Genomic DNA, 14,268 nt, shown 5'->3' with positions numbered 1-14,268 from the left:
AATAATATGATATTTATTGTCACTATGCTCATGGTGACAAAAAGCTAATTATGTTAAGTGAGATTTAATGTATTTTAACATGTTGCAGGGTTGGGGTCAGTTGAATTGAAACATCTTACAATTTCAATTTAAATACATATTTTTGACGGATGTCATATGCAATCATATGTTAATGGTGTGGGTAATTAGCAGACAGATGTAAGTTTGGTATTTTAAAATTTGGCTGGTCTAGTCCAAATAGTTTTTGAGTATCTGAAAGAAATGCAAAAAAAGTGTCTCAACTTTTTTCCGTTCACAGTTCAGAGCTGAATTTGACTTTCAGTTGACCAAAATGTTTAAATACGGACAGGTCGAGTTTGAATACTCATAATACTAGTTTAAATGTAAAAATGACTGTATTGTCTTTGCTCGGGCACTAGTAAACTCTAGCTATTAATGCTAATGTTTACATAGTGACACGGTTAGTGAGTGCACAGGATATAACCTTTACACTCTGTAACAGTCTATTAGCGGAGAGATAAACTATTTAAAATGTGACCTTATGACCACATGACATATATTCTGCTGCATTGGGGTTGAAGTGCACACATAAACTCATTTGACAAACTTTAATCGATTAAATAACAGTACCTGGTCGTAACGGGGCCTGCCGAGCTGGAATGTCACATATTCAGACATGTTGCTGCAGAAGCTCACACCTCTGCAACTGATTTATTCTTAAATACGGTGGAAAAAAGTGTTCACAAACACTTAATCAAACTGTAGCTGCAGAACTGCGCGGTCACTATTCAGCTGTTCTGTGGGCAGCCCGTTGCATTATGGGAAATTTAGTTTTTCCGGGGTGCACTGCCCAGACAGTACGTTTGAAAGCTGACTACACTTCCCAGGAGGCCATGCTTTGTTTATAGCGACTCAGAAGGGAAGTTAATGGGGTGAAAGTGTTATACATCATTTTGGTGCACAACAGATGACAAAACAATTTTAAGTATAATATTGGCGGAAGCACTAAATATAAGAGTTTAAAGAGTATAACATAGCCCTCTAGTGGTGGTTTTAGATTAAAGTCAGTAAAAATGAGAAGGGTTGGACAAAATAACATGAACAGCACATATGGTTTGGAGTGCATATGGTGATTTCTGTATATTTAGACTTAATATTGTGTATTTGGCCTTTATAAGCATGTGTTAATGTATTCTGTTGTGTGAAACATTTTAAATGTAGAGCAACTTATGCAGGATTCACATATTGACAGATTTTCATATATAAAATAAGATAGACAGATGTATTGTGTAAAATGTAAGCTCAAATGTCAAAACATTAATTTCACATTTAAGGGAAGACACTACATGTGATAGGCTTTTTTTCCGTAGGTGTTATACCCTAAGTTAAGCACCACTGCAGTGGGCACAGATATATAACTTTTTAAATATAGATATAAAAAAATAAGTTTCTCTTTTTTTATTATTAAGTAATGTTTTCATGAGTAATATCTGAAAGAAATCAAGCTATAGGGGCTGGAGCATACGATTGTTTTTATAAATTTAGTTTTTATAAATTTTATAAAATATTTTATATATAGCAAACAATTGTAGGTGAGAAAAGTTTAAGTTTTACATTTAAGACATACAACCAAAAGATGGACATAAAAAACACTAAAACTAGCACCTCCTTTAGTTACACAAATGCCTTAATGTTTTGTAAATTTTTCTTTGCAAATAAAAAGATGTTTTTGTTTTTTTTCTTTTTTTTAAATCCAGGTATTTTATCAGCTTGGAGCCAGATACAAAATGGAGCAAGCTATGAGAAACAAGTCTTGAATTCAAACATAAAACCCTACTGTAAACAAAAAAAAACACACACAAGTAACCCTCAAATAAAGATTTACAGCCAAACATACGGTGAGCAAGAAACACAAAATATTCTTTATTAAATATACAAAATTTGTGAAACAGAATTGCATCACGAATTGTAAACTTTCCAATCTCACATACTACCTTAAGCACGTTCCACCGGCTACACACTCAAGGACAAAATACAATCAGTTTAAACTTAAATAAAAATGGAAGACATGGAAGAGGACATTTATTCTTAAGAAGTGCCGACTCACATTTAAATATGCCTCTACAGTCATCTATGCACTTGATACTGCGATTGCACAGCAGAACTGAGATGACGAGACGGTTTTTCTGATGTTTTTGGATGCTTCAAGCTCACTGGCGAATGATGGCTGTGGTGTCAAAGTAGGCCAAGTGCTTAAATCACAGAGCAATTAGAAAGTGCAGTACGGTGTAAAGTAGATCTAACTATACCGATATCAACAGACGGGTACAGTAGAGTTATGTTCTGACGATTAAGTAGTGCAAGAACATCCACAAATGCTGTTAAAAGTGGCATCATATCAGAATACTTTATGGTGTATCGATCTGCTCCAAAGATTAAGTTTCAAGGCTTTTTTTTTTTGGCATTTCACAGGAAATCACTGTTTCTGCTTATTTTCTATTGGTATGCATACATTTTTTTGTGCAGTGATCTAAACAATATCTTAACAAAGCATTGAAAGAAGTAAAAAAAAAAAAAAAAAAAAAAAAGTGAACTCTCTCAGTGATCAGATGGCTTTTCTTCTTCAAAACCTGCCCGGACAAGTAAAATGAAGTGCTAGATTGTTGACGAGCGTCAAAACAAAACAAAAATAAGGCAGCATTTGGCATTTCGATACGGCATATATGCTGTAAAAATGCGGTATATATCCCTTTGTAACACCTGAAAGCTGTAGCGATATGCGTGCTGGGGCAGAAGCGTATGTGACACACAGACACGGGGGTTGGGGGGGTTGGGGGGAGTCAAGAACCAGCACGTTCGCAGGCATTTTCTCAACAGTGGAGCCGTGTTGATAACACACAGGTGGGAAGGCAGAAGCTTGAGATCAGAGACGCTGTGATGGCTGATCTTGATACTGAACTGGATACTGAGTGAGAACTGTCTTCACCTGATAACACCGTGACCCATACAAGAATCAGTTAGCTTATGTGGCTGAGCATTATGGGGAATTTCAAGACATGCCCAAAGAACAGAGAGAAGAATTAAAAAAAAGGAGGGGAAGAACGTAGAAAGGAGCAAGCAAAAGATAAACAGCACTCATCGTGCGTAGAAAATAAAACCATTCACTTGCTGGCTAAGAACACTTTTGAACATTCAGAAGCTACAATCAGTTCCCATTACTGTGCACGCGATGAGGCAGAGCTCTCACACCGCTCATTTGGTTTGTAGTTTCAAGAACTAGTCAGAGCACTCGGTATTAATTAGGGAACGTTTGTAGAGTGTCAATCCAAAACAGCATGTAGACCGTGAGGAAGAAGTGATGTCATTCAACTGTCTCAGAAACATGTTGGTGTTTTTTTTGCATGTATTTACCTGTGTATACTTTAAAATAATGCAGCGTATTTTGCAAAGCATACTTGAAGATGATCGATTTACTGCCTTCCTTCTGAGCAGCCATTTGTTTCAGTTCATTTCTGGAATTCCTCGACATTTAGGGAAATGCACTTATTTGCTTTCTGGCCGAGAGTTAGCAGAAAGATCAATACTATTTCTCAGTCTGGAGAACGGTATCGACTTCTCATCTAACTCTTGGTAAGTTAAGTGAATAAGCATGCTCCCAAAATGTTGAACCATACTTTAAAAGGAATACTTCCCTCCAAAATTGACCATTTGTCCATCAATTACTCAACCTGTGTTAGCCTGAATTCTTGAAGAGAAGTTTGTTTTTCTTGCATGCTTCGATGGTTTAGAATTGTCCAATTCTTGTGTTTATGGGAACTGTTTTAAATAGTGAGATTTTAGCAAAATGCATGTATTTGTGAAGTACTGTGGTTGGCAGTGAGAGTTTGCAAACTGATCTTTTGACATAGTTTTGATGTTATGAAATGCGCCCCCCATTTACTTCAATTTTTGGGGTTTATCTGTTCACTGTTCAATTTTCCCCATAAATCCGAGTTAACAGAACTCATTTTGCATGTGAAATATTTTCTTTAAGCATGAAAAACCAAATTTGATATTTAGTCGACATACTTTATGATACTGTAATTTGCTTTGCCATTGTGTTATGCTGTATAGCAGTTTTTAGCGGCGCCTTTTTGGCATATCTTGGATCATTTTAATATTATTTTATTATTTGTGTATTTATATTTATTTAGTATAACTGACCAGAATTAAAAATTTCTTTTCATTTTCTGACAGATCGTAGAGCTGAAACAATTACTCAAAATATAACTTTTGCAGAATTAAATATTTGTTTAAATCAGTTATCAAAATGCCAAACCTGATATTTTCATCTTCCCAGATTTTGAGGATTTGCTTTTTTTCCTTTCTCTTACATTACAATAATCTGAATATCTTCGGATTTTGAACTGTTGGTCTGACAAAACAGGTCACTTTGCACTTACATTTTTTTAGACCTAATGATTGATGATTTAATCAAGAAAATAATCAGTGGATTGATTGAAAATTAGAATAACAAAAGTTGCAGACCTACACTTCAGCTTGTGATTGTAATGCTTTCTGGCAATTGTATCTTGGATATCACAGCACTGACTCTCAACTAGCTTCCTAACACAACTATAAAATAAAAACAAATACGTCAAAATGTTCACTGATGCTCTGCAAGTTGAGTTTCATGCTGCACTGAAGTGAAGTGAAACCAGCAGCTGCCTTGGAGGTATAAAATCAATCTAAACCTGATGGTATGCTACAGAAATGGCCTGCATTGATTTTAGAGCATATGCAATTTGTAGCTAATGGTCTGAAACATGCAAAAGCACCGGAGTGGCCTTTCATGGTGATCGCTGCAACACTTTTGGAGAATCGTTCTTGAAAAACTGTGTGAGGAGTTAGCTGGATATACAGTGTTATGGACTGAAACTCTACCATTTCTCTCTTTTGTGATAAAGTGATAGAAGTGAGGTGAGGTGAAAAGGAGGAATCAATGTTTCTACAATCAGGATCCCAAAATGGAAGCATCTGGGCTCTCCTCTGTGAGCTCAAAACCAAGTGGCTGTGTGAACCTGAAAGCAACCTGAGGACCCGCTACATTCAGAACCGCCCGATCCAAAGCTTTCTACGAGGACGAGTTTCAGCACAGTAAAGCATGCCGGCTGGAAACGGTCGCCTCGACATCTCTCGGTGCCTAGATATTTGTATCAAAAAGGACAGCATAGCAGTGAAAAAGACTAAAGAGCTGTTGTGGAGGACAGAGTGAACAGAACTGCAAACCCTTTCCCCCCCGGTCGTCACTTTAACTTGGAGCGCACTTGCAGGAGAGTTGGCTTCTGCTCCATGATGCGCACCAGCAGCGTGTCAATGTAGTCCTCCAGATCTCTGACCTGCGGCTTCAGCCTCCGCAGCTCCACCTCCCGCTTGGCCAGCAACAATTTCTGCCGCTCAAACTCCGCCTTCTGCCGATCCAGCTCCGTCTCCCGCTGCACCAGCAGGGCGACCAGTTCACTGTGGTTCAGGTGGTAGTACGAGCCCGCTCCTTCTGACCCGGACTGAAGACACAAAAAGGAATCTTTAGAGGATCTCCACAGAAACATAGTTGTCACGTGAATTAAAATGGACATAATATACAGACAATTTTTTTTCTTCACAAAATTGTATATAAAAGTATTTTCTGACTTCTAAAGTGTTTGTTTGTTTCTTGTGAAATTATTTTATTCACTCTTTTGTTAGTGAGGCCATAACTTGGTTAAGGGTCACACACTTTAAGAGGTTACAACTGAGCTTTTATTCTGAAAAATCACACACAGCCTAACCCTAGTTTGCAGACAGATGAACGAAATACAAGCATAACAACATTCAAATTGTTTCTTTAACTCTCTGTACATGAGCTAAAAATATGCAAAATAGAAACAGAAATCAAAGTGTAACAAAGATTAAATTGAGTTTGTCTCTGCAGAAATCTAAGAACACATAACCTTTTGTGCATCAGAGGATTTACCAGTAGATTCAATAGCTTTAACAAACAGGATGGATGTAATTTACATTTTTCATTAATGAGGGAAGTGAAACTGGAACTTTCAATCACAAACCTGCTTCTCTAACCTTTAGGCCATCACTGCACCCGTTTTATTACTTAAAAACGATCTGTGTCATCTATGATTGCAAACAAAATTGTGTTTTTTACAGAATGCAAGTAAATTATGTTAACAAAAAGTATCATATCCAGGATACAGGATTTTAAAAAGTTGTTTATTAATTGTTTTCCAAATCATCTGCTGCTGGATCCTTAAAATTGATGATAATAGTTAAAAAATAAAAATAAAAACTTTAAAAACTCAATTTTATTGAATGTAATTGAAGGAGAAAATGGTGATATCAAACTGCAAAAAATCTAACTTTTGATTTGCCTAAAAATCTATATACTTTAAATTAAATAAAAAATAATGAAACGATGCGTTTATAAAACTGTGCCTGTTTTTTCTTTACACCAGTACGTTTTTGTTTTCACTCCCTGATTGATTCCAGTTTGTTTTGTTTCTGCTTTCTACAGTTCTTTAAATTAATTTGCTCAAAAAGTAATTTGTGCAACATTTGTTACACTGTTTAATTAGGTTTTTATTATCATCAGTACGGTTGTAGTTGTCAAATTCAACAAGCATACGTTGTGTAGGTAGAGAAACTGAGACAAACAACTTAATAAAGACGACAAGATCCCAGACTTTGATACAATACCAGTATAAAAAAAACACTGTGCAGCCTTGGGTTGAAAAGCTGACCGTATTTTTTTTAATACCTTAGGTACTTTTGACACTATCTTATGTATAATTACTAGGGACACTATTTTACCAAACACATGGTATCAAAAAATTTTTTTAAATGTAAGAAGTGCAGGTTGAAATGTAAGATAAATCTAAACACAAACCACGATCATTAAACCTCAAAACACAAACACATAATTGCTGCTGTTTTCCTCTGAAGGGCAGTGTTGCAGTATTATTACCTGATAATTATTATTAAAGTATACTGTACCTTCTTCCTGTCTGTCTCCTGCTCGCTCGGCTGGCTGCTCCTCCCCGGGTGGATGGTGGACTTGAGCTTCTCCAGGCCGGTGGCCAGCACTGACCGGCCCTCAGTCCGCTTCTCCTCAGCCAGCATGGCAGTGGTCAGGGGCTTCACCGGGTGGGGGCTGGAGGGCGACAAGCCGCACACACACACATACGGTCAGGCATCCCACTTCATACAGCAACAACACCTCTGTGGCATTCAGGTGATGTAAGGACATCTGGCTGCCATGCTGGAGGTCCAAAGCTCTTTAATATATTCATGGCTGAAAAAAGCCAATTACCTTTCAGCCATGGGTCTGAAATGATCACCTAAAAGGACTTGAATTTACATTTTTCTTTCCCCTGGTTTTATTTGCAAAGAATGAGAGGGGAAATAGGGGATGGATTGTGCAGCGTGTGATTTTCAGAGTAAAATCCTTTAAGTGGCCACTTACACAGTTTAAACCTAAACATAAGTAAGCATACATGCTTGGTGATACTCTAGGTTTGTATTACTAATAAACAATAGAATGATTTTAGTGTGACTTACAATCGGTGCTTTTTAGCATTTCTATGTTATTCTTTTTTATCTTATTTTATTTTATCTTATCGTACGTTATTTTTTATCTAATTAATTTCTGACCTACCTCCAGTGTTTCCTCAATGCTCCATGTTGAGATGGCGCTTCCTCAGTTTGTGCTTTTTTTTTTAATAGGATGGGTGGGATGAAGGTGGAGGGTGGAGGGTTGGGGATGGGCGGAGGGTGTTTGCTTGTTTCTATGTTTCGTTATTTTTTTAATTATTATTATTATTTTCTCCTTTTTTATGTAAAGCGCTTTGTGTTGCATCTCTCTTGTATGAAAGTGCTATACAAATAAAGTCTGATTGACTGATTGATTGATTGATGATTAAAATAAAAGTATTACCTACATTTAATCATCAAACTACAATCTTTAATGCTATAAAACAGCATGTATGTATTACAATTATAGATGCAATTATCCATCATGGGCATATAAGTAAAAGGTGTATATAGTGTACAGTGATCAGATTTTATATGCTTTTTTGCCTTTTGTCATTTTAAAAAAATGTATTTATTACTTAATCACCTTTTTTCTTTGTGTTTTTGACTAACCTTTTCTGACTTTGTGTGGTTGTTTGGTTTTTTTAGTGAACTACTAGGTTATTTTACTCACTCTTTAGTTAGTGAGGCCATAACTTGGGGCGAGTGGTCACTAGAAGATTTATTTACAGGGGTCACAAGCTTTAAGAGGTCACTACTGAGCTTTTACTCTGAAAATCACACACAACTAACCCTAGTTTGCAGACAGACAACGGAATACAAGTATCACAACATTCAATTTGTTTTGAAGCCATCCTTCTGGGCTAAAAATATGCAGCTGTCTCGCTGCTGAATTATTAAATTTGCCTGCTGGCCAGTTCACTGAAAAACAAGCAGAAACCAGCTCCTTGCTCAGGTCAACTTGAAAGATATTCTCAAAGTACAACTCGACAATAACACAGGAAAGACAGTTTCCTGTGTCAGTGACCTACATTTGCAAGGAAATCTTTCATTTAACAGATCAGTTACTGCAGTGACATTTATGCAACCACAACCTGTGCCACATATATTTTATTTTGGCCCAGGCATTATAGGCTTAACCCATATTTGAGCACAACATTGTCCTCTGGACCTCCAGGATGCTACAGATGAACCTTTTGAAATCCCCAGGAACTCTTCATGTTAGTGATCAAGAGTAAAGAGGTTAGACATGTGTAAGAGTCCTCATTAAAAGGAAATATTGGTGAAAATTGAAATTAAATGAGCTGAAAACTGAAAGACTTAATTGCATGTGTTGGTGCAATCAAACATGTAGACGTGTGTTAAATGTGTTATTACCCCGAGGTGAAAAGGAAATGCTGTCAGCGACACAACAACACCTTGTTTGCATCGTGGAAAGCCTGGTTTCTGGTTGAGATTTTGGCAAATGAGTGCGGCTGTGTGAGAACACTATGTGGCCCTGTTGGGAGTGGGGGTTTGGTGTGTGGGTGTACATGTGTGTGTGTTTGGAAGGAGGGGGTGTGTGGTAGGAATCAGGGCAAAATAATAACTGCTAATTGGCCTGAGGCTCTGTTTCCCCTCTCGTTACCACAGAGCCAGGACACACACAAGACACCTGCAGAGGAGTCCTGTTATCACCAGTGTGTGTGTGTGTGTGTGTGTGTGTGTGTGTGTGTGCGTGTTAACAAAGTGACGAAATAGAGAAGGTCACACCACAAAAGGAGAATCCCCTCGAGAGTCGGCGGCACAGAAGAAAAGCAGGCGGAAGCAGAGCGGCCGAGGGAGACTGGAGAGACGACAGGATAGAAATCTCTGGAAGTGGTAAAAAAAAAGTACTTCCTCTCCACCTTTTCATCGAGCATGTGCAACCTCACCTGATCTCCTGATTGGCTGCCTGCTGCTGCGTGTCCTGAAGCATTTGCTTTGGCGCCGCAGCTCCTGCCGCGCTGGGTGGTGACCTCGCTGTAGCGTTGGCAAAAGGAGGGAGGGAACAGAGCGCTACAGGGGAGCTGCTACTTTGAGGAGTTAGAGAAGGAGCAAAGGAGGTCAGAGGGGGGAGGTCAGGGCCGGGCGAGGACTCCTGTATTGCACCGGGATCACTCCCGAAGGAGGGCAGGAGGAGTTCGTCGAAGGCGGGTGTCAGTGTTCCCTCAGACTGGGAGCGGTGTAGCGTGGCACTTTGTGCCTGAGGGCATTTCGAGAACATGTCGCCGGAGACGACGTGCTGACTTTCCACACCTCCTTCTGTGAGCTTCCTCGGATTACAGCTCATGTGAGAGTTTGTCGATGCCACGGGGAGCGAAGCAATGTCATCCCCTATCATGAAGCTCGGCGCAACAGTTGCCATCTTGTCCCCGGCTCCTTCAAACTGTTTGATTTCTTCATTAGTTAGCTTGCATGCATTGGTGGAGTCTTCTTGGCTCGCAGCATCAGCAGTCGTCTGGATGTCACTCAGCTCACCGCAGAGCGTCGAGGTCGCAGAGTGCAGCGTCTCGTTTGGCTCCGAGCCGCTGGAGCATTTGGAGGACGGGTTGGACGCACAGGTTTGGTATTCCTGTGAGTTGGTGCTGACGTAAAGGCTTTGGTAAAAGCTGCTGCTGGAGCTCTGATCGGACACCTGAGTGTGCATCAATGCATCGTCAAAGTCTTGGCCGGGACTGTTAGCTATGTTGAGGAAATCACCAAAAAGCCTGAATGGGATAGGCGAAGCCTGGCTTGCATCCCGTCCTCCTAAACTTGTGCTCTCAATGAGAGAGTCGGACGAACTCTGCCTCACATCAGGGGAGGAGGTTATGATGTGTAATGACGGGTGTGTGGAGCAGAGTTCTTCATCAGGAGTCGTAGAAGTCAACAAATCTGTAGAGTTACTTGCAGATAGAGAGGAATCATTTAACACATTTGAAATATCCTCTCCGTTGATTTCACCTGTGCCTTTCTCTCCATTCTCATTGTCCGGCTGTGAAGAGATGTTTGGCTGTAGTTCTTTTAACAAGTCAGTGTTGGTAAAGTTTTCTTCCTGTGTATCTGCATCCTCACTTCCCGTCTCTCCTGCGGTGATCACAGGCTGCTGGTGTTCAAGCACTGAGGACTGTGATGCCGATAACGCCTCTAGACTGTTTAAATCTGCCTTTTCATCACCATCACTGTGCAGAATAACAGTATGCTGGGCTACATCAACTAAAGACAGATCAATGGACCTGTCAGTAATGTCGTCTCCCAATTCTGAGGGCTTAACATTCTTTTCAACAGATGAATCAGAGGATTTCTCAAAGCCGAGGATGTTGCTTTCAAAGTTCTGTGCCTCGGCTTCCTCGGAGGAGGATGCTGAGAATTTATCCGAGTAGGAAGAGACACAGGAGAGGAAATCCTCTTCTGCGGAGCTGCCGAGACCAGAAGAACCGGGATCCGGGGAGCTGTTGTTGAGCTTTACAGCCGAGGTGTGGCAGGGGGGTTGATGCATATGAGTGTCGGTTAAATCATTTGTGTTAGTGTCACTGTGAGCTTGATTAGTTTCAGTGCGAGCATCCAGTTCCTGTGAGTTAATGGAAGCATCTAAAGTTGTGTTTTCAAAGCTGGTGTGCTCTGGGATTGTCTCGAGGAATTGTGCAAATGTGTCAAGATGATGTGTATTAGTGCTGGTCGCCTGGCTGAGGGCTTTATGTGCTTCGAATGCAAATTCTGTGCAAGGTTGAGGAAGTAGTGCGTTATCTACATTTGTGTTTCGATCCATTATGGGTGGTAATGCACCTTTATTATTGCAGTGTTTCGGTGGATTGTCGCTGGATGTGTTTTGCTGTGTTTTGCAGTCTGTGGTCAGATCCTCAGGAGACTGCAGCCTGCCAGCGGCAAACGCTTCAAAGGATTCATCCCACTCTGAATCCGGGTCCCCGGCAGGCATAAAAGGGTTGGATAGCTTCATACTTAAAGGTTTCTCCCCTTCCACCGCAGGAGGAGGAGGAAGAGGTCGTTTCTCAGCTTTGGCCATCACCTCGCTTTTTGCATCCGTACCAATGATGGAGTCCTCTGTGGCTGGGTTATTGGGAGTCAGGGTGGGATTAGGGTTACTCGCCTGTGGAAAGAGTTGAGCTATGGGGGGCCGGGCGCTGGAAAGATAGGGCAGAGGAGGCAGCGAAGGTTTTAGGGGCTGAGCGGTTAGCATGTCGTCATAAAAAGGGTTGTGCTGCATGAGAGAGAAGAAAGGGTTGCAGGGGGATATGGGAGGTGGTGAGCTGCAGAAGGGGTTAGAGTGATGCAGTGGAGAAACCAGAGGATCTACGGGGGGACCCGGGGGGTGGTGACTGGGTGGGAGGGGTGGCGGGTGGGGGTCAGTGCTGGGCTCTAGTCTAGGTGACACCACCAGGCTGTGAAAGGAAGGGCACACAGTCCGCTCGGTTAGTGTGGATTATTCACACAGCTCAACTACAGGCCTGCAGTAGGTTTTTCTGTCTCTAATCACATCTTAAACATTATTACATCAAAATGAACATCCCGTCTTATTCCTTTAATCCCCGTTTTGAGTCAGACCTGCTAGTTTTGTTCTTTATAATAGAGGTTATCTTCATTGTTGCTTCGTTGTCTGGAAAACACCTTTAAACCTGCATTATTTGGCCACTTGAGGGCAGCGCAACAAGCTGTAAACACAACATAAACTTTTTATGTTCTTTTATAAAAAAACTTGATGCCAGTTTACACGTCCAACAGACTCAAAGGAACGTTGGCGCTCATTTGTAGTTATTTTAGTTTGATGCATTTTAGTCCAACATTCACTCTTCTTTTATCTCTGTTTTTAGTCTCCACCACCTGCTGAGGTAGATATCTGTATTTTTAGCTGCTAAATGCTGCACTGTGTTTATCAGAGAATGAATAAATCTGCTAAAATAAACACTTTTTTCCACCTGGATTCTGTCTTTTTTTCCTACTAACTAAATCATGATAATTGGAAAAATCTTTAAAAGCCCATGAAAATTATTCACAAACTGGCTTTAACAGTAACTGCTATGCAAACATTAAAAGTCATCAAAACACAGCGTAAATGTTAAAATCATTCACACTAAACAAAACTAAAGCTGGCACCAATTCATCTCTGTGCCTTGTGTATGTTTTCACTGGCCCATGATGTAATATTTCATAAGAAAAGTTGATGCAGCTGGCTGTAATGATTACCTAGTGCTTCTGGTGCCAGCTTGGCAGTTTTCCTCCACGGATATAAAAGCATGTGGGTGTGTAGGCTGTGAAAATGCATAGTTACAGAGCTGGCACAAAGCTATTGAGTGTACTATGATCCAGAATAGCTGACCTCGCCTCAATCAGCAGGCGCTTATCTGTTCAATATTTTGTTTACGCTCAGTGTATAGAAACACCACGATACTGTAGCTGTATTTGGTCTTTTGGTCTAGAAATTTAAGTCAAAAGTAGTTGTTTAAAGGTTCTTTAAGACCTGGATTAAACACTCATGTTATATAAAACACTAACAGAAGCTGCAGCAGCAACACACTCAACACCACAGTGAGCAGAACCAGAGAGAGTACAGTACAGCAGGTGAGACCCTCCAGATAAATTACCCACTAAAGAATGTTCTTGTGATAGAAGTGGGGGGAAAAAATGAGATGGAGGTGTCTTCCCCTTCCCTCTCCATGCCCACACACACAGCTAAACACATAAACCTGTAAAAGAACAAATATTGTACCAGTTCAAATCATCATCTTTGCAATGAAATTGACATTATCACTCAAGCATGCAGGAGGCTTCAGCTTGATGGAGCTAATTTCACAAGAGCGGCTCCCCTCCTCCATCTGCATTGCAGATACCTGCTGTAACCAGAGACTGAGACCAGGAGCTGAAGTGGGACGTGAACAGAGCTGGAGGCAACTTCCAGCAGCCATGCTGGTACACAGGAAGTAAAAACTAAACAATTACCCTGATGTGACTGTGACATGATGCTGCTTCTCTGAACACAGATTCTGAAATTCAACCCTCTTGTTACATTTTAAGCTTAACTCAACCTTCTGGTCCCCCTTAGATTTTCTCTCTATATTGAACCTCAACAGTCAAAACTATTTTTGAAGGAATATTTCAATACTTTAAAGGAATAGGTTTGTTTTTCAAGAGTGAGAAGAAAAGATCAATACCGCCCTCATTTCTGTGTGTTAAAGGTGCAGTCAGCGATTCTCATCCAATAAACTTTTTTGTCAAATTCAGCAAATATCCTCACAGCCCACTAACTGTCTGTTCTGTATGTGCACGGAGAAAAACTTCTGGTGTTCATAATCAGTCCCGGCTCTGTAAATGTGGCTCAGACCGAGCCACGCAGCACTATTCAGTTGTACAAGTGCACCACCTTCAGTTGCACTTGCAAAATCAATCTGTGCATCATTGATAAATCAGAATTGTTACTTTTTAAGAACACAATGAATGCCCTAATGTTGGGCCTTGACGGTGTGGTGGGGGCATTTAAATCATGATGTTGGGCACAGTGGTCATTGATTGTGAGCAATCACGGATGGACAATCTTCTATTGGCCCAACCCTTGATTAACAATTAGATATCAGGAATCTTCCTCTCTTTTTTTAAGTAGCTGGAGTGAGAGCTAGGGAACAATTAGCTTAGCATAAAGACTCAAAATAGGGGGAAACAGCAGCCATGTTCTGTTTAAAGTTGGAAAAACAAACC

General features: G+C 40.4%; 2 protein-coding genes across 4 annotated transcripts in view; both read right to left on the bottom strand.

Moving 5' to 3' along the window:
* The window catches only part of sfxn5a (sideroflexin 5a), a 39,606-nt gene extending 38,810 nt beyond the window's left edge, over positions 1–796 (bottom strand). For all 3 annotated transcript variants that reach the window (XR_009395866.1, XR_009395865.1, XM_059353296.1), the window contains exon 1: positions 631–796. Coding sequence is in view for 1 of the 3 variants with exons in the window: in XM_059353296.1 (XP_059209279.1) it covers positions 631–678 (48 nt within the window). In the remaining 2 variants the exon portion in view is untranslated. The remainder of the gene's footprint in view (positions 1–630) is intronic.
* A 1,098-nt stretch (positions 797–1,894) lies between these two features.
* rab11fip5a (RAB11 family interacting protein 5a (class I)) overlaps positions 1,895–14,268 on the bottom strand; it is a 34,045-nt gene continuing 21,671 nt past the window's right edge. Inside the window, exons 4-6 of the mRNA XM_059353279.1 lie at positions 9,474–11,960; positions 7,024–7,180; positions 1,895–5,543 (exon numbers count right to left, since the gene is read on the bottom strand). Coding sequence (XP_059209262.1) covers positions 5,286–5,543; positions 7,024–7,180; positions 9,474–11,960 — 2,902 coding nt within the window. The 3' untranslated portion in view covers positions 1,895–5,285. The remainder of the gene's footprint in view (positions 5,544–7,023; positions 7,181–9,473; positions 11,961–14,268) is intronic.

Source organism: Centropristis striata, chromosome 16 (genome assembly GCF_030273125.1).
Source record: "Centropristis striata isolate RG_2023a ecotype Rhode Island chromosome 16, C.striata_1.0, whole genome shotgun sequence".
NCBI classification, from domain to species: Eukaryota; Metazoa; Chordata; class Actinopteri; order Perciformes; family Serranidae; genus Centropristis; species Centropristis striata.
The sequence above is the reverse complement of the archived record's forward strand: the minus strand, read 5'-3'. Positions and strand labels throughout refer to the sequence as shown.